This window comes from Caretta caretta, chromosome 12 (assembly GCF_965140235.1).
Source record: "Caretta caretta isolate rCarCar2 chromosome 12, rCarCar1.hap1, whole genome shotgun sequence".
Lineage (NCBI taxonomy): Eukaryota > Metazoa > Chordata > Testudines > Cheloniidae > Caretta > Caretta caretta.
The window spans coordinates 26600520-26627951 of record NC_134217.1 but is presented as its reverse complement, the minus strand read 5'-3'; the positions used below and the strand labels follow the sequence as shown (position 1 = coordinate 26627951).

At 40.3% G+C, this 27432-nt stretch overlaps 1 protein-coding gene and 1 long non-coding RNA gene across 2 annotated transcripts in view; one reads left to right on the top strand and one right to left on the bottom strand.

The window, feature by feature from the left end:
- Positions 1-1948, bottom strand: part of LOC142068669 (uncharacterized) — a 240925-nt gene extending 238977 nt beyond the window's left edge. The window contains exon 1 of the long non-coding RNA XR_012664590.1: positions 1700-1948. This is a non-coding gene — a long non-coding RNA (uncharacterized LOC142068669). The remainder of the gene's footprint in view (positions 1-1699) is intronic.
- CDH5 (cadherin 5) overlaps positions 1-27432 on the top strand; it is a 53921-nt gene that overhangs the window by 5096 nt on the left and 21393 nt on the right. Inside the window, exon 2 of the mRNA XM_048816790.2 lies at positions 25666-25861. Within this exon, the coding sequence (XP_048672747.1) occupies positions 25679-25861 (183 nt within the window). The 5' untranslated portion in view covers positions 25666-25678. The remainder of the gene's footprint in view (positions 1-25665; positions 25862-27432) is intronic.

The window sequence follows — 27432 nt, the reverse complement described above, 5'->3', positions numbered from 1 at the left end:
TCACTAATTCGACTGGTATTTTATCTTCCTTATAAAAGGTCAACAAATGCCACTGCCTATACAGGCAGCCAGCATAGGGTTAATATACCTCTAAACACTACAAAACAAAGACTCGTCCAATATGGAAATGAGTAGAAGGGGAGGAAATCTTATGTAGTTTCCCTTTGGGAAGGCAACTAAACCATTACAATGTTGCACGGAACAAAGTATTCTGTTTAAAAGATACAGTAGCTCTGTACCCTTGTGGCCAGAATTGCCACAAGAGTTTGCTAGTATCTTTGGATTAGTACAGGTCCATCTTCCAGTAACAGTACTAAAGATGACTAAAATCTCTAGGAGGAGGAATTGAGTAAGTTTTCCGTCATAAAACGCTGCCTCATTTCCCTTGTGTTGACCTAACTTAGAGAGGTTGCGAGTTGTTCCCCTTTCCCTATATGGTCTCATCTTTGATTTTTCTAAATCAAGACAAATGCTTCAGTTACATAAGAAATTTATAACTAAAAGACCGGGCTAGGGCTTAAACACTTACCACATATTCTCACTTTAATCAAAGGTAGTAACAATTACCTCCTAATCATAAGAAATACAGCTACCAATCTTTCAGAGTCAGCGAGCAAACCCACCTTCTGAACAAAATCAAGCCACAAAACTTGGATTTGGGTCTAGATCTGAATAAGAACTTTACAGATGTTGGGGCTGTTTGAGGTCTCAAGCTGTAGAAGTGGCACAGCAGCAGTGGCTGGTGTTCCAGCTGTGGAGAAGGCGGGAGACCTCCATCCTGTTTCCCAGCGTGGGCAAGGCCTCTTTGGGTATGTCTACCCCATGAGCAGAATATGCAGCAGAGAGTCTCAGAGTCCAGGTCTACAGACTTAGGCTCATGGGTCTTGCCCTATGACACTAAAAACAGCTGTGTAGATGCTTGGGCTGGAGCTCAGGCTCTGAAGTCCACCCCATTCCCTAGCAACCAATATATGGCCACTTGAACTGCAGTACAATGTAAGCTGGTATCGCCATATCCAACCATTCAAAAATTAGTCAGGCAACAAAAAAGAATGAAATTGACTTGAAAGCAAAGTCACAAAACATTTTTTTAAAATTACTTTTTGCCTCCTGACTCTTGAGCCTTTAGGCTTCTCATTTCAAGCTTTTCTCTACCACCATGAGAGTGAAAAACTTGCTTTTCCCAAAAAAGAGAGAGATTCTTACAAAACAACATGACTCCAGGAGCTGGGGCTTTAAGAAAGAAAAAATGACAAGACTCACAATAAAAGCACAAGAGTTTCAAAATGGGTAATACAAAACAGACGTGTCATTCATAACATTATTTCACAATGCACAGTGGTCACAATAGAAAGGGTACTGGAAGAGGTGGTAAATATAGGTGGGGGACCAGGAAGGTCTGAAGGGTTAAGTAGGCATTGTCTGGGGAACTAGTTGACTAGCTCCAGGAAGTAGAGAAGAGATGGACATTTGAGTTGAATGTTTAAAAGGGAAAGATTACAGAGTGGTTATGCACTCAACAAAATACACAGCAGATCCACATTCTCCATACATTGTAGCCCCCTTCCTCAAAAGATATTTATGTATGTGTGATAAGAAGTCTTTAATATTTCCTTTTCTAATCATAACATAATGAATGTAGTTATCCATGAGTATCGACATATAAACAAGGGCTCTAATAGCTGCATGACAGACTCACCGTCCCAGAATGTCCCTTGTCTTGAGGCCCAGCATTGCAGTACTTCTGCCTCCTCTTGTCCTCAGGGCTCCTGTGATCTGGTGTGGTGACTTGGTCCTCCAGCCAAGTCACACCATAGTTCCTTTCCAGGGTATCAATGTCCCACATCAGTCTCCCGTGACACTAGTTATCAATATAATATTTTGCCCCTCCACGGCTCCTCTTCAAGCCCATTCTTCTTCCAGAGTAGTGGGCTCCCAGACTCCTTCCCAGCAAAACTCAAACCTGAAATGGAACCAGACATAACTTCAGCCACTCTGCCCATCCCAGGTCTCAGCTTGCAGTTCTGGGTTCTCCCCAGCTCCCTGCACCTCTTCTGGAGCATCACCCCACAGGACTGCCTGCCTGTGGCCTTTTCCCTTTATCAGTGCCCATCACAGGAATTCCGTCCACTCCAGAAGCTTCTCAGTCCCTCTCCCAACTTTGGCCCTTTGCCAGAGCTCCCTTGTTGGGAGAGGATCCCAAGGTCTATTCTCTCCCTGGGCCTCCTGTCTCCTAGGTGTCTTAGAATCATAGGACTGGAAGGGACCTCAAGAAGTCATCTAGTACGGTCCCCTGCACTCAAGGCAGGACTGTTCTAGACCATCCCTGACAGGTGTTTGTCTAACCTGCTCTTAAAATTCTCCAATGATGGAGCTCTCACAACCTCCCTAGGTGCTTAACTACCCTGACAGGAAGTTTTTCCTAATATCCAACCTAAGTATCACTTGATGCAATTTAAGCCCGTTGCTTCATGTCCTATCCTCAGAGGTTAAGGCGAACAATGTTTCTTCCTCCTTCTTGTAACAGCCTTTGATGTACTTGAAAACTAGTATCATGTCCCCTCTCAGTCTTCTCTTTTCCAGACTAAACAAACCCAATTTTTTTTCAATCTTCCCTCATAGGTCATGTTTTCTAGACCTTTAAATCATTTTTGTTGTTCAGCTCTGGACTTTCTCCAATTTGTCCACATCTTTCCTGAAATGTGGCACCTAGAACTGGACACAATACTCCAGCTGAGGCCTAATCAGCATGGAGTAGAGCAGAAGAATTACTTACTTACTTACTTGTGTCTTGCTTACAACACTCCTGCTAATACATCCCAGAAGGATATTTGCTTTTTTTGCAACAATGTTATACTGTTGACTCATATTTAGCTTGTGATCCATTAAGACCCCCAGATCCCTTTCTGCAGTACTCTTTCCTAGGCAGTCATTTCCCATTTCATATGTATGCAACTGATTGTTCCTTCCGAAGTGGAGTACTTTGCATTTATCTGTATTGAATTTCATGCTATTTACTTCAGACCATTATCTCCAGTTTGTCCAGATCATTTTTAATATTAATTCTATCCTCCAAAGCACTTGCAGCCCCTCCCAGCTTGGTACTGTCCACAAACTTCTAAGTGTACTCTCTATGCCATATCTAAATTGTTGAAGATATTGAACAGAATCAGAGCCAGAACTGATTGCTGCGGGACCCCACTCGATATGCCATTCCCGCTTGCCTGTGAATCACTGACAACTACTCTCTGGGAATGGTTTTCCAACCAGTTATGCACCCACCTTATAGTAGCTCCATCTAGGCTGTATTTCTCTAGTTTGTTTATGAGACTGTCATGCAAGACAGTATCAAAAGCCTTACTAAAGTCAAGATATATCACATCTACTGCTTCCTCCCTATCCACAAGGCTCGTTATCCAGTCAAAGAAAGCTATCAAGTTGATTTGACATGATTTGTTCTTGACAAATCCATGCTGACTGTTACTTTATCACCTTATTATCTTCTAGGTGTTTGAAAATTGATTACTTCATTATTTGTTCCATAATCTCTCTGGGTACCGAAGTTAAGATGACTGGTCTGTAATTCCCTAGGTTGTCCTTATTTCCCTTTTTATAGATTGGCACTATATTTTCCACCACTGTGCTGAGTTGCTCCCTGTACAAAGAAGGCCTAGCTATGTCTTCTAAGGAATTGTACCTATTATTCCCTACAGGTGCCCTTAGGTGGGCTAACTGAGCCTTCAGGCTTCCATTAACCTTTTTGCTGCCAGTGTGGCATGTATGCATCCCATCGCAAGCTGATGCAGTTTTAACTGCAGTCTGAGAAAACAAAACTTCAGCGCTTTTGTGTAATAAATATTGGTTATTGTGGACCATACACCGTATTTGCACTGGGGGGAATATTATGGTTCTATTCACTAAGCCTTTGTCGAATGAATGAGTTAAAATTTTATCTGCTGTAAAGACAGCTTCCTTAAAGATTTTATTTTTAAAAACATGTGATAATTACTGTACACAAGTCTTGAAGTGTTGAGATTTTTTCCTTGCTCAAGAACATAGTTGGCATTTCACACTAAAAACTGTGCTAGGAAGCCTCTGCACCACTCAGGGCTGTCTCCATTTGGAAACAGGAGGAGCAATAAAAGCTTTGCAATACATTTCATTCTGTTGTACTCTATATAGGTTCCTTTACATTATTATAATTGTGCAGATTGGACCTTATTCTGCTTTGGCTTATACAAGCTCTTAACATTCAGGAACAACTCTAGCTAATATTTAACACCTCAGTACACAGCAGAATTAACCAGGGGAAGGCACAAAACTTAGATCATTTCCAAAACACACCCTAAATTCACTGCAGCAAGAACAGAAAATAGTTTGCAATATTTTGGCTGGGGTCCTTATGAATAGCAGCCTAGCCAGATATAGATCTTTATTATTTATAACACAAGCTTTACTAAAATTATCCTGCCACATCATGGAAAAAGTCATCCCTCACGATTACAGTAGTCTCAGAGTTAAATTTCATGGCTATTGTATTGACAATGAGGCCTTTGGCAGGAAGGTTGTATAAAGGAAAATAAAGATGGTCAATGTTTACAGATTCTACTGGACAGAATCTCAATCCAACTCCCAGTCTTAATGAACTAGAACCTTTGTAAAGGTTTAGATATGTCAGCATACACCTTCCTAATTAATCAACAAGCCTTAGGGACTGCTGTGCATTTCTGATAGGGAAACACCAGAATCAGTAAGATTATCGGGGAAAAACCTGCACCCAGCAGATAGAACAGAGACCCACTAGACCCCATATAAATGCTTTCCCCAAAACAGAAGGATTTTTAAAGGTTTCCCAAGTCACTGCATTTTGCAGGTCATAAGCAGCTGGAGATCCTGATTGAGGGGACTTGCAGGAAGTCAGCTAGTAATCCAATGCCATGATTAAGAGGGATGTACTTAGGAGCAAGGGCTATCATTAGGGAGAAGGAAAGGAAAAGGCTCTAATTGTTTCAGAATTTTTAAGTACCAGCCTTCAGGAAATACATCCAAACCAAAGCAACTCTCCAAATGAGATGAGGCCTTCTTCACGGATCAGTGAACCTAAATTGCCAGATCATCATCTCTAACTACCTCTTCTGTTTGGAGCATATAGCAGATAACATATCCCTTGCAATTTTGCTCCCTCTCACTAGGTCACTGTCATATTTTTCTACATCTGTCCTTGTCCAATAAGTTACTAGCATTTTGCCTAACAATACCTTTTCTTACCTTATCACTTCTCATGAAGGATTCATCAGGAGAACATTGCTTACTTTCTGTTTTTAGAGTGCATTGAATACAGCTCTTTTGTTCCAGAATGATCTAATAAGATGGGTGGAGGTGCAGAGTAATCTGACCGTGAAAACACAGCCTGGAGTTTGATGGCATTTGGCCACTGTCATCAAAACGCTTGTGGTCAAAATGTAAATCTTGTGTCGCTTGTTACTTTTTTCCTACAATATTTTCCAAGCCAAGAAATCACATCAGTCACAGGTCCCTTGCACTTGCTGATTTTAAAAATGGAATCCTTTGAATCAACAAAATACAAATTGCTATATCACGGTATGAATAATATAGAGCACTAAGTGAAAGTATTCTGTATCAGAAACAAAAGTTCTGCTGATCTGTTTAATTATATGTGCATTAGCAAAGTATTCTGTTACTTTCTCCAGAGTCCTTTCTACTCTCAGGTGTTTGCGGCCCATTCCTGGGAGCCGTGGATGCAGATCAGAGAATAGAATTTTTTAGCGATTCCTTGGTCATGCTACTAACTCCATGCAAGTTGTCATAATCCTCTGTTTGTGAATTACATTCATTACTACAAAATGAAGGGTGATGTCACAAATATAAAATAATGACCACTTTGGGCTGGTGCTATGCTAAGTAGTAAACTTCAAAATGTTCAGCAACTGGGTTCAGTCTCAGCACATGATGCAGAGCCTAACCTTCTTAGGTCCCTCTTCTCCCTCCCTGCGACCCCCACCACTCCTTCACACATCTTCTCTACTCTCCTTTCAAAACAGATAGATTTTTCTCTCGGCTTTACTCCCTCTTCCTAGCCAGTACTACCCTTCAGGAGCCTTCAGTATCTTTCTTCAGCATACTCATGCAGCATCCTTTGTGCGAATAGATTTGCATGTGAAGTTAAGGGCTGCATGCACCAGGGAAACCCTGCACCATTTTCAATAATAAGGCTTGCTCCACCCTTTAGAGTGTTCTAATCCAATTTGCAGATCACTTCAGGGAAAGCTGCTGGAATAAGGTGTTATGATATATCATTCAAGAGTTTATAAGGAACAAGAACTCTTAGTCAGTGCCAAAACAAATGTACATAGAATACTGCAGGCACTATACTTGTTCAGCCCCCAATGGGTTTTCACCAGTTCCCAAGTGTCACCCTAGTCTTTATGATGACAAATAACATTATCCTGGAAACTGGGCAAGGACATCATTGATTCTGCACCTGGCATGATACATGATCTGCATACTGAGAGAGTGAAATGATGTGAGATTCCTCAGACTCACCTCATTATGCAGTGGTGCACTAATAGCCTTTTGTGTGCGTTCATCTCTTGGGACAGATGGAAAGCCAGCAGTCTTATAAAATCTGGTGAATTGCTTACTAGTCATGCTGAGATTCTCAAATAAAATGAAAACAGTCGTCCACTTTAATGACAGCTACATTGCATAACTGATGTGCGGAGAAGTGGGTGAGACTGGTTAATGCCACTACTGTCCATTTTTGTGATTTGAAATTCTTTAATTGCCTGCATGATACATGTGTCACTCTTACCATAGTAAACAACGCCTCACTTCTCTGTGACAGCATTAATTCCCTTTGGGCCATTCAAATGATTCCTAAAAATGTTAGTTTACGTAGTCTCTGGGGTGCGTGCCCCTGCAAAGTCTAGGGAAAGAGTCTAGTTCAATGAATAAAACACACACCATTCCATTTCCTTCATGTTCATGGGCATAGCGTGTGGGCGCTGGTGGACTGTGATATATAGCAGATCAGACTAGTTTTTAAGGTGCCTTCTGGCCTTAAACTCTATTACTCTATAGCAACTTTTTCAGATAAGGAAGTACTGTTTTAAAAAAATATAACCTGATTCTCTGTAAGTGGAATAATTGTTTAATTAGATGTTTGTGCATGTAGATTTCTGAATAAATCTACACAGCTTTGTTTGTTTGCAAGGCCATTTGATAGCCCTATACGACATCCTAATCCCATCCTAATGCCCATGTTCATAAGTACAGGCAAATAGAAGCATTTAAAAGAAAAAAAAGAAGTTCTGCTTCTGGCAGACCCAGTATGCACAAAACAAATCCCATGATTAAACACAAACCTCCCCTGAAAAGTTCTGACAGGCTCCCAAGGGACTGTGTGTCTCTTTGTCTCTTTCAAGCTTTCCAACAATAACTTTAAAATAAACTAACTGGTAAGTGATGATTGCATTTTATTCTAACACAGGCCACACTCAGAGCCAGTGCAACTGCACTGAAATTAATGGAGTTAAGGCAGAGGTGAATTTGGCCCTCTATATCTAGAAAGGAGGAAATCGATGCAGTCTGCTAGTCTGAAGAGTTCACTGAACTGTCACATGCTTTGATTTTTGCTTCCACAAAGAATTTCATGGACGTGTCAGACTTGAACTATCATGTTCCTCCTAGGGTTCACAGTTTGTCCCATAGCCATAGGCATGCATGCAACTGTGAGGTGGATAAATTAATCAAAACATAAGCCAACCAAACACATTCTTGTGAGCATGAAGCTAAGCCTAAAAGTGTATGCCAGCAAAAACATATTAACCGGTTTTCTAACAATAGGCCTTCTCCATCACATCCAAAACACCACAGTTCTCCAAATAGTACTCAACTCCAAACGTGCCCTTCAGATATTAGAGGTTTTTTAAAAAAAAAAAAAAAAAGACAAGACTACATGTACTATTCATTATAAGTCCAGAGACAATGGAGAAGCAGTTAGTGTATAGCAGTCCCCATAGACAAAACATTAGACTGAACTCTCTCAACAACAAAGTAAATACCTAGCCCTGAGGAGTTTTTGCAGGCCAAATGAGAACTGAGATCAAGGTGGATTGCACAGGGTATAAATCAGTTTAGAATTAACTCCTGTATACCATACAGAATCCCTGCTGTTCTTTAGCACCAGTTGTCTCCAATATGGCTCTTGGGCTCCTTTTAATAGTTTGCTCAGGAAAAAGCAGCTTTTGAGTTGAAGGAATAAAATAACCTTGTCTCTCATGGAGTTCATGCCTGTATGATACTGCAAAACTACCCCATACAGGCTTCTCATCTATCAAAAATAGATCAGAAGTGCCTGTCACCATGGTATCTAAGACCCTGATCCAAAACCCACTGAAACCAATGACAAAACTGACATTGGTTTCAAAGGTTTATGACCCAAGTGACCTCATTCCTGGTTCAGGAACTTCAATTCCTCTCTTCCCCTTCCCTCATAGTCTCAAACATTCCCCAGCAATCCAAACAAGAGAGGCTGCAATTTAAACATAGACATGTGCTTATTTGGCTGCCACACATTAACTTGCTCTAAGAATTGAGATAACTTTTGTAGCTTGCAGTTGGGGAGGGGGGATGGAGGTAAGGACAGGGGGAGGGAGGACGATCTTGGTGGTGCTTGTTGCTGAGCATTCATTCCCATTGCCAAATCTTTTCATCTGAGTCAAGGACTGTCAGCAAAATAGGATGTTTGCTTAAGATCACAGTTTATGGTATGTCCGTGCTCCCCCGCGTGGCAGCTACGCAGTGACTGGCTGGGAAAGAAACTCTCTGGACTGGACTCTCTGGGAAGACAGACGTGAGCAAAAATCAGTCAGTCTGAGGTGGACAATGACAGAATGACACAAAATGTCCTCATTTGGGCTTGGTGAGATGGCTACGCTGCTTGGTGCTGTGCTACTCAGAGCAACTGCTCTCATTTGACTTTGAGAGTCTCATTCAAAATCAAACCAAAAGACAAAAGGCCGTGTTTACTATTCCTCTCCATTCACTGTTATTTTATCCTATTCTTTGCCTATATGGCTAAAATACTTTGGGCCCACTCTTGATGTCGGTTAAACTCCTAATCAATTCAATGAGAGTTCTTTGGATCAGGAATGCAGGAGGATTAGACCCTTAGACTAAATATGGCCTCAGGATTTGTCTTCCCATTTTAGATCGATGGGGAGGGGAGAGGGACCACATAACGGTTTATACCTACAGTAACGGGGCCACTTCTGAAAAACATTTTTTTCCTCTGTGAAAAGGATCACACAAAATATCAATCTAATTTCATTTAAAAAATTCCCAGGAGAGAGGAAGAAAAAGGGACCTTTATGAGCCCCTTGTACGAGCTTTTTTTTTTCCTCCTGGCTTATCTCCCTTACCCTGAAATTACTCATTTACATACAGATCTTGAGAACACTTTCAGTGGGCTTTGCTAAATTCATTCCACATTGGTGTGGATAGCTCATTCTACCTTGTTTTGTTTTACCCCCTCAGTGTTTTCTCCAGTTCTTTAGTCCAAGACTCAGCAAATAGATCCAAAATGCACACAGAGGACTCCCGTTCGGTTCCGTCACTGGGATTTTGCTGTAGTTCTGGCTGCTGCTACCAAGCTATCTTTAGTATTTGTTATCTGTCCATTTGCTTGGTGCTTTTTTGACATTTCATTAAAGCCAGCTGGAAAACCGACAAAAATTGAAACTTTGATGAAAAACCCAATAGTCAACACTTCCCCTCCCCTATTCCCCTATCAGCTCTATATTTTAGACAATAGTTACAGAAAGACCAGATGTCCTACTTCTGTTCTGTTTGTTACTTTCCAGCAGGTCTATATAAGTTTTGCCTGTCCTGGGTTAAGAAAGCAAATATCATTCTCGCTGTTGGACTCTGTGAACATAAAGCCTGTGACTATGACTGATAAGCAATAAATCTTCACCATGCACAGCACACGATTGAAAACGCTTACAACTTCCTAACCAAATTTCTTCAGATGTAAAAAGCACCAGTCCTGACTGAGGACTCAGTCCATGGAAAGCCTGAAGTTTAAAATGCAATTGTTTGAGTTCTAAATAGAAAGACATTTCTAAATAATATTTGAATGTACAAAAACAGTGTTATGTTCAGTTAATTCAGAAATATAAGAATTTTTCTGAAGTTCCCAGGAATCATCTAAGGGATAAAACAGGCCTGGGAAATTTCAGCCCATAAACTTCTTCTGAAAAATTATATAAGCACCTGCAAACAGGGGCCTACAACAAAACGGTGTATTGCCTCCTCAACCATAATTATACATGGCCCTTGCTTGCTGGGACCCAGAATTGAGTGAATATGATGCAAAGGACATTGCAAAGGCAGTAACATTGTGTGACCAGATTTTCAGAGGAATTATGGTTAGGATATTGAGGTACCTATGTATTCCATGTAGTGCTATCTTTCTTATAAAAATCCAAGCAAAGAGACATCCTTGTTTAAGATGTCTCAGAATCTGTGATGCTCCAATAGTTTTTAGATAGTCACAAACATTCCAGAATGCTTGGTTACCCAAAGAGATTACTTCTGTGATCTGTAAACCAGGAGATGAAAATGACATTCCAAAATAAAATGATACAACAAAGGAAAGCACCATGTCACCATTGAGATCAGCTCCTTAATCTAATAAGCACAAAGTGACAGATCATTGTCATAAAAGAAAGGTCAAAATAGGTCACTTCCAAAAAGTGCTCTAACTTCTGTATATTGCTTGGAACATTTGTTGAGTGTTTTAATAATAATTTTTGATAACAAAAAACAGTGTTTATCCCATTTGGAATCTCAGAAAATGATGGTTTTATAAAGTTATGAATGTCCCAAGACTCTCATGTCACATAAGATATCATGGATCCTACCAAAAAAAGTGTTATTTGAGTTTAAAAATCTACCCAGTTAGCATTTTGCACTGAGCTAAATGTACTGCCTCAGCTATTGCTACATTTTAAGCCCAAGGAAATGAAATAGCTCATTTTGACAGTTTTAGATATAGTTCTCTAACAGAAGCTACAATAAAGGTAACAATTCTCTATTTTATTATTGTACTGTGCTGCCTCTCTTTTTAATTAGGTTTGTTAGACTTTCACCAGGAAATGTTGTCTAATGATTAGATCAAGGGACTAGGAGACCAGAACCTGTGGTTCTATGGCTAGTTCTGATACTGATCCATTGTGGGAACGTTGCCAAGTCATTGAACCTGTAAGTGCTTTAATTCACCAATCTGTAAGATGTACATAATGCATGCTGTATCTACTATACTGCTCAGGAGCTTGAGGCAGCTTTCTTAGTTCATTTCTGCAAAGTGCTTTAGGGTCCTTAAATGAAAGGTGTTTTCAAAGTGCAAAGTATTACTAGGATTGTTTTCATTTACTAAGGTTTTATCCCTTTGAGTGCTGCAGTGAAGGTCGCTCCATTACATAAATAGGGTGTGCACTCACCTTAGAAAGAAAAAAAGATAATTTAATTTATTTACCTTATGTCATTTAGTGGTTACCTTGCTGTATGTTTTATTGCCAGTTATTCTGTTCATGAGCCTTTACCCTTCAAAGTTCATAGATAGATGACAAAGTGAGAACTTTTTAGTGTAGATTCTACATGGAGATACATACTATTACTGTACAGATAGATATCGAGTCAGAATAGTCTCTCTGTTACATGGGTATAAATCCAATGTAATTTAACTGAGTTCGGTAGTTACTCTGGATTTACATTGGTGTAACAGAGCAAAATCGGACCCCAGTATTTTTGAGCAACATTTCCACTATATAATTACAGGTCCAATGCCAAGTCAATGGGAGTCCTTCTGTTGATATCAGTGAGTGGGGGCTTGGGCACTACATCAGTGAAATGCCTGCACTGTACCTCTCTGGTAGTTCCAATGCAGTTTAAGCATTCTTATTACAAACACTGGCAAACGTTTATATTACCTTTAGTAACTTATAGTAATATTTTGTGTGATGGGAAGGTTTAATTTTTCTGCAGTTCATCATACAAGTGCTCGAACTGGTTGAAATATTCTTCGGTATATATTTTATTTTGTTTTTTATACCTAAAATTCTAATATTTTTTAAAAGAACAGCCATTTTCATAAATATCTTTCAGGTTCTCATTAAAAAACTGGGGGGGAAGGGGGAAACCTACCATTTTAGGTTGTCAACAACCAAAAAAAATTGATTTCTGGTTTGTCAACAATAACCCAGAAAATTCCACAAAAACCATTGGGGGAGGGCGGGAGTTGTCTTCAATTTAAATTTTGTAAAAAGATCTATTTTAAGAGCTGCTAGAGCCGGTCAGAAAATTTCTGTTGCGAGTCTGATTCATGGCTGTTGTTTTTAGCCAAAATTCTTTAATGGGATATTTATCATTCTTTTCCAGTTGGGCTAGAGATATTCTTTTAAAGGAATCTTCATTGCAAAAAAATCAAAATGATTCTTTACATGAGATTATTGTGAGATATTTCAGCCTCCCCAGCCAGGGCAATAAAAATTGTATCAACTGCGACTGCTTAGTCATTTATTTAATCAACCATACATTAGATTTGGATTACTAGTTTCCACAGGATAGAGCTATAGGACAGTGCACTCGAGAGCCTAGATATGCATCTTTTATTTTTGACTAAAACTAATTTCACTTAAGCATTACATTAACTTTAAAGAATGGGAGGAAAACAAATCGGAGCTGGACAGGGACTGCAAAAATTTTCTGGAGCAACCATCACTGAAACAGGACATTTTAAAGCCAATATTGCAGAACTATTTGTGCAAAGCACATTTCTAATTAGTACACTATTTACATGCATTTGCACCAAAAACTTGATTCTAAAGAATTATACTTTTCCAATTAGGAAAAGAAACCATACCACATGACGTGTGTATCGCAAAGCAGCTTGAATATCAAAATCTTTCAGTGAACTCTCCACTTATACTTTGCAGGCTGAGAATTATTTGCTGAAATTATCCAGCACAATTTCAAATAATGAATACATTTGAGAAAATCATGATCTGCTCAAAGAAGATTTAAGAGTGTAGAGAGCTCAGTTAATTGAATAAACTAATTGTGAATTTTTTCACCTGCTCTCTTCAGGACATATTTAAGGTCCTTGCTTCAAATAAATGGGGTTTAAGCTATTGGTACAAGTAGTCAGACCAAAGCTAGACTGAGCCTATAGTCTCAGATCTGATGAAAGGAACAACTTGGGAAGGAACTGTCTCAGTCATAGCTCATCCTTTATTATCCTCTTGTTTTGGAAGGACGTTAGGAGGAGGGAGTAAGTTGCTGCAGCATTTAAATGAATGCAGCTTACTCTTGCCTCTCCTGGCCCCACCAGGCCCCAAGCCAGGCCAACTACTCCTGGCAGCAGATGGGGATGGATAGGATGGACTACTCTGCCCTATGCACTGCCACCTTCTTGCTGACACAGCAAGTATCTGGAGAGCAGAGTGTGCTCCACCCCTGAGCCACACCCAAGATACAGGTAGGCTGAGCAAGGGAACATCTGGTTGGAGGCTTACTTCTCTACTTACATGGGTATAACCTAGCCCTGCATTTTTAGCTGCTTGCTTCTGGTCACTCCAACATGCTGCACCATGTTGCATAGGGCATACTTTCCCTTGCTCAGCTTCAACAACTCCTGCTACTATCTCTGGGGTTTGTTGACTGAAATAGTGCACTACCTAGCCTTTCTTCAGGAGTCTAACATCTGCAGAACTTGATCCTCATGCCCTTACCCAGTTACTTCTGAAGGACCTCTAAAGCTGGAATGGTGGCGAGGGATGTGTTATACTTGAACATGAGTGGTTACATCTCCAACTTCAGGGAAAGGAGCTCCCTGGGACTGGCTCACCAGAAGGGGAGGATTTTTTGCTGAAGGAGATGTTCACAGACTAGCCCGAAATGAGTATCTCCTTCCAGACTCCAGCTGTGCTATGGAGCCAAGCATCACTCATAACGATACCATACAAAGGAACTGCAGAGTAGACAATGACACTTCTGATTGAAATGATGAAAGCTGCCAAGGAGAAAAGAGGAAGTATTTTTGCAAGGAGTCCTGGAGTTTTGTTTTCACTATATGTTTGACTTGAAAGATACACCAAAGGGTGGGGTACTAGCTTAACTGAAGAAATTGTTTTACAGAGGAAGGAGCCAAAGCTGCAGTTCTGAAGCAAGTCAAGAGACAGTAAAACTATTTCATTTGGGGACATACAGTCTGTTAGCCAGCAGCCAGCAAAAGTGAAATCATTTCAAAACTTGGGAAAACATGGAAAGAGGGATCTGCTGAGTGAAGTGAAACATTTTGTATTGTAACCAAACTATACATCTGTTTAAGAGGTTCGGTCTGATATGTAGGTGACAAAGGCCCATAAATAAAATGCAATGCCTTGGGATATTCACCACTTATTACTGTGCTCTGCACTATGTTTGGGGTTATTACTGTAAACTACAGCAATATTCCCCTCTGCCTCAGGGATGTTCCTGGCTTCTTATTCTTGTATTGTGTTCTGTGTTAATGATTGACATATTTGTATGGAGGTTAAAATGGTGAAGGCCCCATATTCCCTCTCAGGGAGCTCTGTTCCAGCTTGATAAATCTTTAGAAGGATCAGGACAGCGCAGCAGGCCCAGAGCTCATACAATAGATAAACCCATCCACTCAGACTTCTCTGGATACAGGTCTTCAATTTCCATGCCCACAGATCACCACAACATTGAGATAGCCAAGGTACTGATTATCTGTTCAGATTAAATTCTTCACTTTCTAGCAACTGCTCTTTAAAGACTAGGATGTTCAGAAAAGAGAACACCATTCTACAGAGGTGCTGGGACAATTGGTATAGTGAGGGTGCTGAGACCCATGGAAACAAACTGTAAACCATGTATATAATGGAAACCACTTCAAGCCAGGGGGTGCAGTAGCACCCCAGCACCCGTAGTTCCAGCACCTATGCCTTTCTGGACAGCATATTTCTAAGGTTAATTGAAACGAAAGGTATCCTTAGCAAGGTGTTCTTTGGTAGATACAGGCCAGAGCCTCAAAGTTTGGATCCATATCTGAATTTTCTAGTGGCTGGCATTGGACAAGTGGTTTTGGTTCAAAGCAAGTGGTTTTGGTTCAATATCTCTTGCCTCTGGATATTCTCCTGTAAAAAGCAAAACAAACTAACAGACGTGAATTATTCTCCTTTAGGTAAGATAGGAATAATGTGAAAGACAAGCTACTCTCCCGACCTCATGCTCTAATGAAAATGCTGGCCACTTACATTGATAACACTTTCTGAGAGCGTCTTTGTAAATATGTCGGTGCTAGTGAAGTTAATAGCAATTTAAGCTTGCAGAGTAGTGTTTCAGTCTTCTCAACTAGCCATTACAATACAGCAATGCACAATGAGATAATTACTGTACTAGGGCTAGAACAGAATGATGAAAAGTACCATTCCCTTCAGTCCTAGGCTGGTGCAAGGACAGATTTCCAACTGTTGTTCTCTTTCCTGAGGATGGGGGTGGAGCGGTCTTTTTCACAAGTATTTCCCAAAGCTACAGTCAATCCTAACTGACATTAACAAGCTGTTTTCAAATTGATCATCCATAGTTCAGATTAAGGGTTGACAGATACGGTTAAGTGGTCACCATGACTTTCAGAATCAAAATCCCCCCAGGATCCTTTACATTTTGCAGTGTAAGGTTTCTCAATTGCAAACAAAAATCAATTACTTCCTAGATGTACATCCTAAACATACTTTAACAATGGGCATTTGATGTTAAAGAAGCTACAGTCATTTTGCCCAGCAGTTTCCTACACATTCGTGTAGAATGAGGAATGCAGTGTGTGTAGCTCACATACAACGATGCAGAATAAAGGGACAGGAAAAAAACAAAAACATCACTATGACATGAAGGTCCTAAAACACCACTTTCCAACCATGCTACAGCACTACAGAACAAAAGTAACTGCCTAATACTGAAGAGTAACTTTGGAATACAGCCGATTACCTTACCTCCCAAAATATTGGCTTAATAGAACATTCAGCTAATCATGTGGTGTCTACTTTTCTATCACTAATAATTGCTTCTCTTTTGATGTACCTACTGACAGTTGGTAAGAGGTAATGGGAAACAATTTATGTGTAATTTCAAGTTCTCCAACTATCTGAATGTTAACTTTCCCTGACAGTCCTTTGTACTGTAGAAAGGAAGATTCAGAAGGAAAATTTGGCAGCTTTGCTACATGATATGAACTTCTCCATCTGATATGAAAGTCAGGTCTAAAGTTAGCTAGTAACAATGTGATTTAAAAATTGTTCTAGAGAACAGCCTTAGAAACATTAACTCTATACCTTGTACAATTTAAGAATACAAAGGCAGAGGGGACTGCATGTTTGGTTTGAAACTTTTCCAAATACAGGGAACTGAAGTAGTACCTAAAGATTTCTCTGAGCTGGCTCATTTGTTCCTGTGTTCTACTCAGAGCTGGTTGAAACATTTCAAGTGAAACATTTTTTCATTCAAAAGATGGGGCTTTGTCTAAGTCAATGTTTTCCATGTGAAAATACTGATTTCAGCAGAATTTACTGTCAGGAAAATCAAAACATTTCATTTAATTGAGCCAGAACATTTTGTTTCAGGTTGGGTTGACATTAATCTTTCCATCTGCCTAAACTGCCGTATTGCCTCCTACCCCCATTCACCCCATGGGCTGTGCTTCCTTGCCGACTACATCTCCTGTGATTCACAGAGCTTCCCCTTGTGTCTAAGCAGTTGCTCCCATGATGAACTGAGGCAGCTCAGGTGGACGCAGAGTAATATCAGCTGAACAAAACAAAATAGGAAGTTTTGATTCAAGGTAGCCTGTTTCCTCTTGTTTTTTCCTACCCCCCCCCCCCCCCCCCCAGATATTCTGGTTTAACTTGGATTTAAACTTGGAGAGTGGTCAGTTTAGATGAGCTATTACCAGCAGGAGAGTGAGTTTGTGTGTGTATGGGGGTGGGGGGGAAGTGAGAAAACCTGGATCTATGCAGGAAATAGCCCGACTTGATTATGTAAAGAGTTGTCACTTTGGATGGGCTAGCACCAGCAGGAGAGTGAATTTGTGTGGGGGGGTGGAGGGTGAGAAAACCTGGATTTGTGCTGGAAATGGCCCACCTGTTGATCACTTTAGATAAGCTATTACCAGCAGGACAGTGGGGTGGGAGGAGGTATTGTTTCATATTCTCTGTGTGTATATAAAGTCTGCTGCAGTTTCCACGGTACACATCTGATGAAGTGAGCTGTGGCTCACGAAAGCTCATGCTCAAATAAATTGGTTAGTCTCTAAGGTGCCACAAGTACTCCTTTTCTTTTTGCGAATACAGACTAACACGGCTGTTCCTCTGAAACCTATGAATGTTGAAACGTTCTTATGAACAGTATCAAAACAATGTTCTAACAATTTTTTTTCTTCCATGAAAAGTTTTGATATTTCATATATATTTTTCTGATTTGGATGAAAATGAATGTCAAAATATCAGAATTTTCCTATGGGATTGAAGTAGTATATACCTTGATACCATTCATCACCATGTATTTTTGACCGGTTTCCATGCCCCATTTAGGGCTTATATCCTGCCCTCTGTCCCTGTTTCCATAAGCATCAAAGTTTGGCAAGATCAGCCATTTTGAAAAAAAAATTGACTATATTTTGTGTTTGAATAGCAGGTATGTTGCATGCTTGTGCTTTGATACATTTGATTGTTTATTCTTTAAACCTTTTTCTCGAAACAGAGTGAGAGAGTGCAAAGATTAAAAAAAGAAAGCTTTGGTAAGGTTTAGAGGAAAAAAGGAAAGAAAGGTTGTTTGGTGAGGTTGGGTAAGGAGAGGTTATTTTAAAGGCCTACTTTGGCATATTATTAAAGAAATAGAAAGAGTTTAAAGAAAAAAAGATTTTTGTTTTTAAAGGGATAGTCTGAAAGAATAAAGGCAAGTTACTGAAGAGAAGAGATTTCTGGTGAGGTTTAGTAAGGAGAGGTGTTTTTAAAGGACTAGTTTGGAATACTATAGAATAACAATTTTTGAGATAAACGTAAAAGGTGCAAAATGTAAATATAAGGGTAGATTAAGAAAAGAGCATTTAAAAAGAGTTAAATAGAGAAACAAAGGAAACTGTTTAGTAAGTACATGGTAAAAATATAGGTTTCAGAGGAACAGCCGTGTTAGTCTGTATTCGCAAAAAGAAAAGGAGTACTTGAGGCACCTTAGAGTAGTCTCTAAGGTGCCACAAGTACTCCTTTTCTTTTTGGTAAAAATATAAAGGTTGGTTAGGAAACATTTAAAATAAGGGTAGGTTAAGAAAAGAGCATTTAAAAACATTAAATATTGAAAAATAGATAAAGAACAAACATGGCAAAAAAGGGCATTTACTAAAGCAGAAACTGTTTACTAAGCACATGGTAAAATATAAAGGTTGGTTAAGAAAGAAACATTTAAACTATTAAATACAAGGATGGGTTAAGAAAAGAGCATTTAAAAGCAGTTACATAAAAGAGAAACACAAACATAGAAAAGTAAAGGAGTACTTGTGGCACGTTAGAGACTAACCAATTTATTTGAGCATAAGCTTTCGTGAGCTACAGCTCACTTCATCGGATGCATACTGTGGAAAATACAAAAGATGTTTTTATACACACAGACCATGAAAAAATGGGTGTTTATCACTACAAAAGGTTTTCTCTCCCCCCACCCCACTCTCCTGCTTGTAATAGCTTATCTAATGTGTATGATAATCAAGGTGGGCCATTTCCAGCACAAATCCAGGGTTTAACAAGAACGTCTGAGGAACAGTATTGGGGGGAAAGGAATAAACAAGGGGAAAGAGGCTTGAATAGAGACTGGGAATGGTTGATTCATTATAAAAAGTAACCTAAGTTATTTGTTTCCAATTTGCAAATTAATTCCAATTCAGCAGTCTCTCGTTGGAGTCTGTTTTCGAAGTTTTTTTGTTGAAGGATAGTCACTTTGAGATCAGAAATCGCGTGACCAGAGAGATTGAAGTGTTCTCCGACTGGTTTATGAATGTTATAATTCTTGACATCTGATTTGTGTCCATTTATTTTTTTATGTAGAGACTGTCCAGTTTGACCAATATACATGGCAGAGGGGCATTGCTGGCACATGATGGCATATATCACATTGGTAGATGTGCAGATGAACGAGCCTCTGATAGTGTGGCTGATGTTATTAGGCCCTGTGATGGTGTCCCCTGAATAGATATGTGGGCACAGTTGGCAATGGGCTTTGTTGCAAGGATAGGTTTCCTGGGTTAGTGGTTCTGTTGTGTGATATGTGGTTGCTGGTGAGTATTCGCTTCAGGTTGGGGGGCTGTCTGTAGGCAAGGACTGGCTTGTTTCCCAAGATTTGTGAGAGTGTTGGGTCGTCCTTCAGGATAGGTTGTAGATCCTTGGTAATGCGTTGGAGGGGTTTTAGTTGGAGGCTGAAGGTGACGGCTAGTGGCGTTCTGTTATTTTCTTTGTTGGGCCTGTCCTGTAGTAGGTGACTTCTGGGAACTCTGCTGGCTCTATCAATCTGTTTCTTCATTTCCGCAGGTGGGTATTGTAGTTGTAAGAATGCCTGATAGGGATCTTGTAGGTGTTTGTCTCTGTCTGAGGGGTTGGAGCAAATGCGGTTATATCGTAGAGCTTGGCTGTAGACAACGGATCGTGTGGTGTGGTCAGGGTGAAAGCTGGAGGCATGTAGGTAGGAATAGCTGTCAGTAGGTTTCCTGTATAGGGTGTTGTTTATGTGACCATCATTTATTAGCACTGTAGTGTCCAGGAAGTGGATCTCTTGTGTGGACTGGACCAGGCCAAGGTTGATGGTGGGATGGAAATTGTTGAAATCATGGTGGAATTCCTCAAGGGCTTCTTTTCCATGGGTCCAGATGATGAAGATCTCATCAATGTAGCAAAAGTAGAGTAGGGGCATTAGGGGACGAGAGCTGAGGAAGCGTTGTTCTAAGTCAGCCATAAAAATATTGGCATACTGTGGGGCCATGCGGGCACCCATAGCAGTGCCGCTGATTTGAAGGTATACATTGTCCCCAAATGTAAAATAGTTATGGGTAAGGACAAAGTCACAAAGTTCAGCCACCAGGTTAGCTGTGACATTATCGGTGTCATAAATATAAAGGGAAGGGTAAACCCCCTTGAAATCCCTCCTGGCCAGGGGAAAGCTCCTCTCACCTGTAAAGGGTTAAGAAGCTAAAGGTAACCTCGCTGGCACCTGACCAAAATGACCAATGAGGAGACAAGATACTTTCAAAAGCTGGGAGGAGGGAGAGAAACAAAGGGTCTGTGTGTGTCTATATTCTGTCTTTGCCGGGGATAGACCAGGAATGGAGTCTTAGAACTTTTAGTAAGTAATCTAGCTAGGTATGTGTTAGATTATGATTTCTTTAAATGGCTGAGAAAAGAACTGTGCTGAATAGAATAACTATTTCTGTCTGTGTATCTTTTTTGTAACTTAAGGTTTTGCCTAGAGGGGTTCTCTATGTCTTTGAATCTAATTACCCTGTAAGGTATCTACCATCCTGATTTTACAGGGGGGATTTCTTTATTTCTATTTACTTCTATTTTTATTAAAAGTCTTCTTGTAAGAAAACTGAATGCTTTTTCATTGTTCTCAGATCCAAGGGTTTGGGTCTGTGGTCACCTATGCAAATTGGTGAGGCTTTTTATCCAACATTTCCCAGGAAAGGGGGGGTGCAAGTGTTGGGAGAATTGTTCATTGTTCTTAAGATCCAAGGGTCTGGGTCTGTAGTCACCTAGGCAAATTGGTGAGGCTTTTTACCAAACCTTGTCCAGGAAGTGGGGTGCAAGGTTTTGGGAAGTATTTTGGGGGGAAAGACGCGTCTAAACAGCTCTTCCCCAGTAACCAGTATTAGTTTGGTGGTGGTAGCGGCCAATCCAAGGACAAAGGGTGGAATATTTTGTACCTTGGGGAAGTTTTGACCTAAGCTGGTAAAGATAAGCTTAGGAGGTTTTTCATGCAGGTCCCCACATCTGTACCCTAGAGTTCAGAGTGGGGGAGGAACCTTGACAATCGGGGATAGTGTTCTTGACGGCTTGTAGTCCATCTTTGTGAGGAATGTTGGTGTAGAGGGCTTCTACATCCATAGTGGCCAGGATGGCGTTATCAGGAAGATCATCGATGGATTGTAGTTTCCTCAGGAAGTCAGTGGTGTCTTGAAGGTAGCTGGGAGTGCTGGTAGCATAGGGCCTGAGGAGGGAGTCTACATAGCCAGACAATCCTGCTGTCAGGGTGCCAATGCCTGAGGTGATGGGGCACCCAGGATTTCCAGGTTTATGGATCCTGGGTAGTAGATAGAATATCCCAGGTCTCGGTTCCAGGGGTGCGTCTGTGTGGATTTGATCTTGTGCTTTTTCAGGGAATTTCTTGGGCAAATGCTATAGTTTCTTTTGGTAACTCTCAGTGGGATCAGAGGGTAATGGCTTGTAGAAAGTGGTGTTGGAGAGCTGCCGAGCAGCCTCTTGTTCATATTCTGACCTATTCATGATGACAACAGCACCTCCTTTGTCAGCCTTTTTGATTATGATGTCAGAGTTGTTTCTGAGGCTGTGGATGGCATTGTGTTCTGCACGGCCGAGGTTGTGGGGCAAGTGATACTGTTTTTCCACAATTTCAGCCCGTGCACGTCGGCGGAAGCACTCTATGTAGAAGTCCAGTCTGCTGTCTCGACCTTCAGGAGGAGTCCACCTAGAATCCTTCTTTTTGTAGTGTTAGTAGGGAGATCTCTGAGAACTGCTTTATTCTTATCTTAAAAAAAAAAAAGAAAAGAAAAGAAAAAACCAGACCCCAAGCATTTTTCCCACCATGTAGCCCTTTTACATAGGGGCTTTAATAAAAGTTAAAACCATAAGCCCTGAATAACAAACAATTTTTAAAAAAAAGTTTCCCCCTATGTTTTAGACTAAATTGGTCATTTTTAGTAAGAACTATTTGAAGCTGCAGCAAAACCCCTGTTAGCAAAAACAGCATCTGTGCATCAGTAGATCAGAGATAAGAAGGCTGCTTCTTCCCCAAACTTTTTAACAAGTGCAAGTAAAAGTTATATTATGTCTTGTAAAGGAATGAACACTTGAAAAGACAAGCCTATATGAAGACAAATCCCTTCATTTAACATTTTTACAGGTGTTTCAATAAAATAGAACATGCAGAAATACCCCAGGTTTAAAACCACAGGGCCTTAGTAACAGCCAGTTTATATTCCCCTTATTCTGTAATCCAGTGGATCAAAGAGAAGTTTATTTTCCTCCTCACTTTTTAACAAATCCATGCAAAAGTTATATTAAGCTTTCATTTTCTTAGGACTTTTGGATTTTAATATGAATTTTTCTGTTGCATCATCAGAATGTCTTTGTTTTTAAATATTTGCAACCCATGTGCTGAGACACAAGTACAAACTCCTGAGTTTGTTTTGGGTCCATACATTTTATTAACATAATACAGCACAGGTGGGAGCTGTGGCTTTCTCTACATTTTAAAAACAGATAAGACTAATTAGGCTAGCCACTGATCCATGCACTATAGCAGGGATCAGCAACCTTTGGCACACAGCCCGCCAGGGTAAGCCCCCTAGCGGTCTGGGCCAGTTTGTTTACCTGCTGCGTCCACAGGTTCAGATGATCACGGCTCCCATTGGCTGAAGTTCGCCACTCCAGGCCAATGGGGGCTGCAGTAAGTGGCGGCCAAGCCCACGCAGCTTCCCATAGCTCCCATTGGCCTGGAGCCTTTGTTAGAGCAATAGGACACTCGTATACTTCTTGTTGTTGTTGACAAACTGTAACCTAACTGCACGTATGCTACGGGAACAACCTGCTTCCCTTTTGACAAACCTCACACCCCTTTAACTCCATAAAAACACGCTTCACACAGTTATTTTCAACTGACATTTTATTTTACAATACACCCTGTTTTGTTCCCAAAATACACTCTGTTAGTGTTTTTTCTTAGCAAGATTTTGTAATTTGCTGAACAAAGACTACTTTCAACATTTCGCATTAAACATTTATCTGTCGGTTTGATGATTTCATCTAAAATGCTATTTGGGTCCTCGGCCTCTGTCACTTTATCCACCAAATCTGCCCCTAGAGCTAAATGTTCCTGGGTTACACAGAGGCACTGCAGTGCATATCCCAACCTGGTGATGATATTTAACACACTCTCCATACACAAACTATAGCTAATTTCTTTAATTTTACAGTTCACATCATCTAAAGACCAGTACATGCAGTCGTGATGTCTCTGACTGGGGGCATCTATGGTGCACCCAGGACAATCCTCATTTTGTTTCTCAGGCAGTGCTTGATGATTCCGTGCAAAACGGCTTGCACAAATCAGTGTCTTACAGTTATGAACTCGCACATGCTTAATACCAAATTTCTCCCTCAACTTTAGATAGTACAGGCCTATAGAATAAGCATCCCCTTCTGTTTCAGCATTCTGTTGAGCATCTGGGCAAAAACAGGTCAGGCCCAGTCCACTCGGCCCTTTGGAGCCGTCAGAGTCCAGAACCTCCAAGTCCTCTGAAGAGCCATCGCTCAGCTGCTGAAAAATTCACAGTAAGAAATAAGTGTAAGGCATCTTTGTACTTTTTCCATAACCTGATTTAAAAACCTTTTACACCGTGTGTCAAGAGACCCTTTCCGCATGCAGCTTTTAAAAACAACAAATGAAATAGGTCTCTGTGCAGGCTTGATCCAAAAGGCTCTAGCCAACCGAGCACTGGTGAATGGGTCCCTGCCAAACTATCCCTTGAACTTTCTTACATACAAGGTACCTGTGCCTCGTCTCCGTACAGCCCTTTGTTTGATTTGTTTGGGTTCTCCTGGCCAGGGTCTGGAGTCTCAAACAAATCTTGGCCCAGTGGTCTGGTTTCGTGTTTCTCCATCGCGTTGTTCTTGCAGTTACACACATAGTTAGCTATCCCCGTTTCCCTGCTCCCATCACCCGTCTCAAACACTGTTTGCCACAATGGTGTGTTTGTTTCTTCAGGTCCCATAGCAGCAACCGTATAATGTCTCTTCATGAGAGGCCTGACTGCTTGTGTTGGCCACGGACTTCTAGGTGCAGCCATCTTTAATCATCAGACCCGTTTAAATAGAAGCTTCTCCTTACTTAGGGAGGGAGGCCACCTGATACTCTTACCAATAGTTTAGGGCTGCCATTGCTTTCCCTCCCTAAAACATAGGGGGAAACTATTTTATCACTATAATTTAGTTTTATAAACAGGTTCTCTGTGTTTTTAACCCTGGGATGTTTCTGCATGCTCACTTTTTATTGAAACATATGCAAAAGTGCTAAATGAAGGGATGTGTCTTCATATAGGCTTGTCTTTTCAAGTGTTCATTCCTTTACAAGACATAATATAACTTTTACTTGCACTTGTTAAAAAGTTTGGGGAAGAAGCAGCCTTCTTATCTCTGATCCACTGACTCACAGATGCTGTTTTTATGTGGCAGTCACTAAATCTTTTGCTAACAGGGGTTCTGCTGCAGCTTCAAATTGTTCTTACTAAAAAATGACCAATTTAGTCTAAAACATAGGGGGAAACTTTTAAAAATTGTTTGTTATTCAGGGCTTATGGTTTTAACTTTTATTAAAGCCCCTATGTAAAAGGGCTACATGGTGGGAAAAATGCTTGGGGTGTGGTTTTTTTAGATAAGAATAAGGCAGTTAAAGATGGGTGGGGGAGGGAGATGGCTCTTGTTTAAAAACCTTGGGATTATAGCATTGGTTCAGGAATCGCGGCTCCCAGTGGCTGCAGTTCGCTGCTCCAGGCCAATGGGAGCTGCTGGAAACGGTGTGAACCGAGGGACATACTGGCCGCTGCTTCCAGCGGCTCCCGTTGGCTTGGAGCAGCGAACCGTGACCACTAGGAGCCATGGTTGGCCAAACCTGCAGATGTGGCAGGTAAACAAACTGGCCTGGCCCATCAGGAGCTTTCCCTGCACAAGCGGCGGAACAAGTTTGGGAACCACTGCTCTAAACCTTACCAAAGCTTTCTTATTTTTAATCTTCATGCTCTCACACACTATTCTTTCAACCTTTTTCTCTAAACAATCAAATGTATCAAAGCACAAGCACGCAACATACCCCCTATTCAAACATAAAAAAAAATAATCTTTTCTTCAAAATGACTGATGGCGCCAAACTTCGGCGCCAACAGAAACGGGGACGGAGGGCAGGATAAGCCGTAAATGGGTCGCAGAAACCTTTCAAAAATACATGGTGATGAAGCTATCGAGATAAAAAAATGGAATTTCCATCAGTAGTATGTATCAGGTTTAGTTCTACTGTAATGAATTGGCCTGATACTCTAGGGTAAATCCAGTAACTTCAGTGGAGTTAATTGTGACCTATATTAGTGTGTGAACAAAAGGTAGGCTCTGTAGGGTTATAGGTTTGGATGTTGAGCTCAGCCAGAGCCATTTCTGAGCCTTCATAAATTTGCCCATCTCTAGCAACAATTTATCATTGCTTAAGAAATCTGTTCTATATTCCCTACTGTTCATATTTTACAATGTTTTCTAGGTTGCAAAAGAAGATGAAAACGCTTATTCTCCTTTTCTCCCTGATCTTGGCTCCAGCCTCCGCTTACACAGAAGATTTCAAGACAAAACTAAATCTTTCACCAGACAGTCATAAACGATTTAAAAGAGAATGGATCTGGAATCAAATGCATATCATGGAAGAGATTAATTCACCATTACCACATCATGTTGGAAAGGTAATTAACAATGTAGCAATCAGTCAGCAGTTACTAACTAGGGTGAATTAATACCATCCAAGAGCATGATGAACAGCGTTACTTTTTGACATTGTAGATGTGATAGAAGAAAGAAGAATTGTAATGTGGTTTTAATCCCAAACTACAGGATAGGGGTAATGGTAACAATCTGAAGATTTATAATAAGCCAAGAAGAATGTTACAAAAATAAAGTTACCTGATTTGTAAAATACAAATCAGTTTTATAGATTGGTTAGGCATCCATGCAACTGGGGAGTATTTTGGTGGCATACAGATGTAATGGGATGAATTGTAAATTAGTTGCACTAAATATTACGCTACCATTTTATCTTCTTTCTGAAGCACAGGCCAGAATTCTGTCTTTTAAGGGCCATATCTTCTGCTGGTGTAAATTGGCCCAGCTCTGTTAACTTCAGTGCAGCTACATCAGTTTACTCCAGCGAAGGATCTGGCTCATGCTTCTAAGTTCTAAATAAATGTTTTGAGAAGTGAACTTGTGCTTTTGTTACAATATTCATAAATTCGGCTACTGTGCTCCTTTTACAGGGAAAGTGAGTATGAGGAAGTGGTTGTGGGTGGTTCAGTATCAGAGACAAAACTTGATTACCAGAGAAACTGTATAATTCTATAGACAATAGAGAAATGATTAGGTAGTTTAGCATGCCAGTCTCTCTCCCTAGATACACATTACTACTTCTCATCCCCCAATGACTGTACATTAGTATCTGGTTATTTAGGGAGAGTTAGGAACCCAATTTACAACCTGCTTTAGGAATTGTGGAGTTAGTGATAAATGCCTGCAGTAAGCAGGGATAGTTTTACAAGACTATTTAATAAATTCTCTCTCTCACACACACACACAAATCACTCATTTAAATTTAAGTATCAAAACTATGCTAATCTTATTTACCCTCTACTCTGACTCTCCGAAGTCAATTCTGCTAAAACAACCTATAATCTGCAACTTTGATAGATTTATGTGGCAGTCATGAAACAAATTAGCCTACAGAGCATTTTGAGACAGTTGATCCACCAACAAGCAACACGGTCTATTTTGAGAATCCAGTTTTACTGAAAATAGATTTAATCTGTTCATTGTGCAGCAGAAGTGCATATTCTAATTACTCCACGGTTGCCCCCTAAAAATCACATGACATTGCTGAACTTGTGCTTCACTTTTAAAATGATAATAAAGCTCTGATACGCTTAATATGTGTAATTGTAGATTCATGCGTCTGCATTTCATTATTAACTGTAGATACCAATCTGTGCAGATCAAAAAATGAAGAGTAATTTGAATGAGATGCTTTATTTGTGCACGTTTTTTTTAATTATGCCAGAAGTCAAGATGCGCAGAGTATATTTGATGCAAACACAAAAACTTGTGTTGTGTGCTCATTTAATTTGATGATTTGTTATTTCTGCACACATGAATTATAAACAGCTAATAGAGCAACTAAGGAATGGATGTAGTCCGTGTAAATAAATCAGATTGCAGAAGTTAATGAGTTTATTAATAGATTTTACCCTCACCAAGCACCTGATTCAAA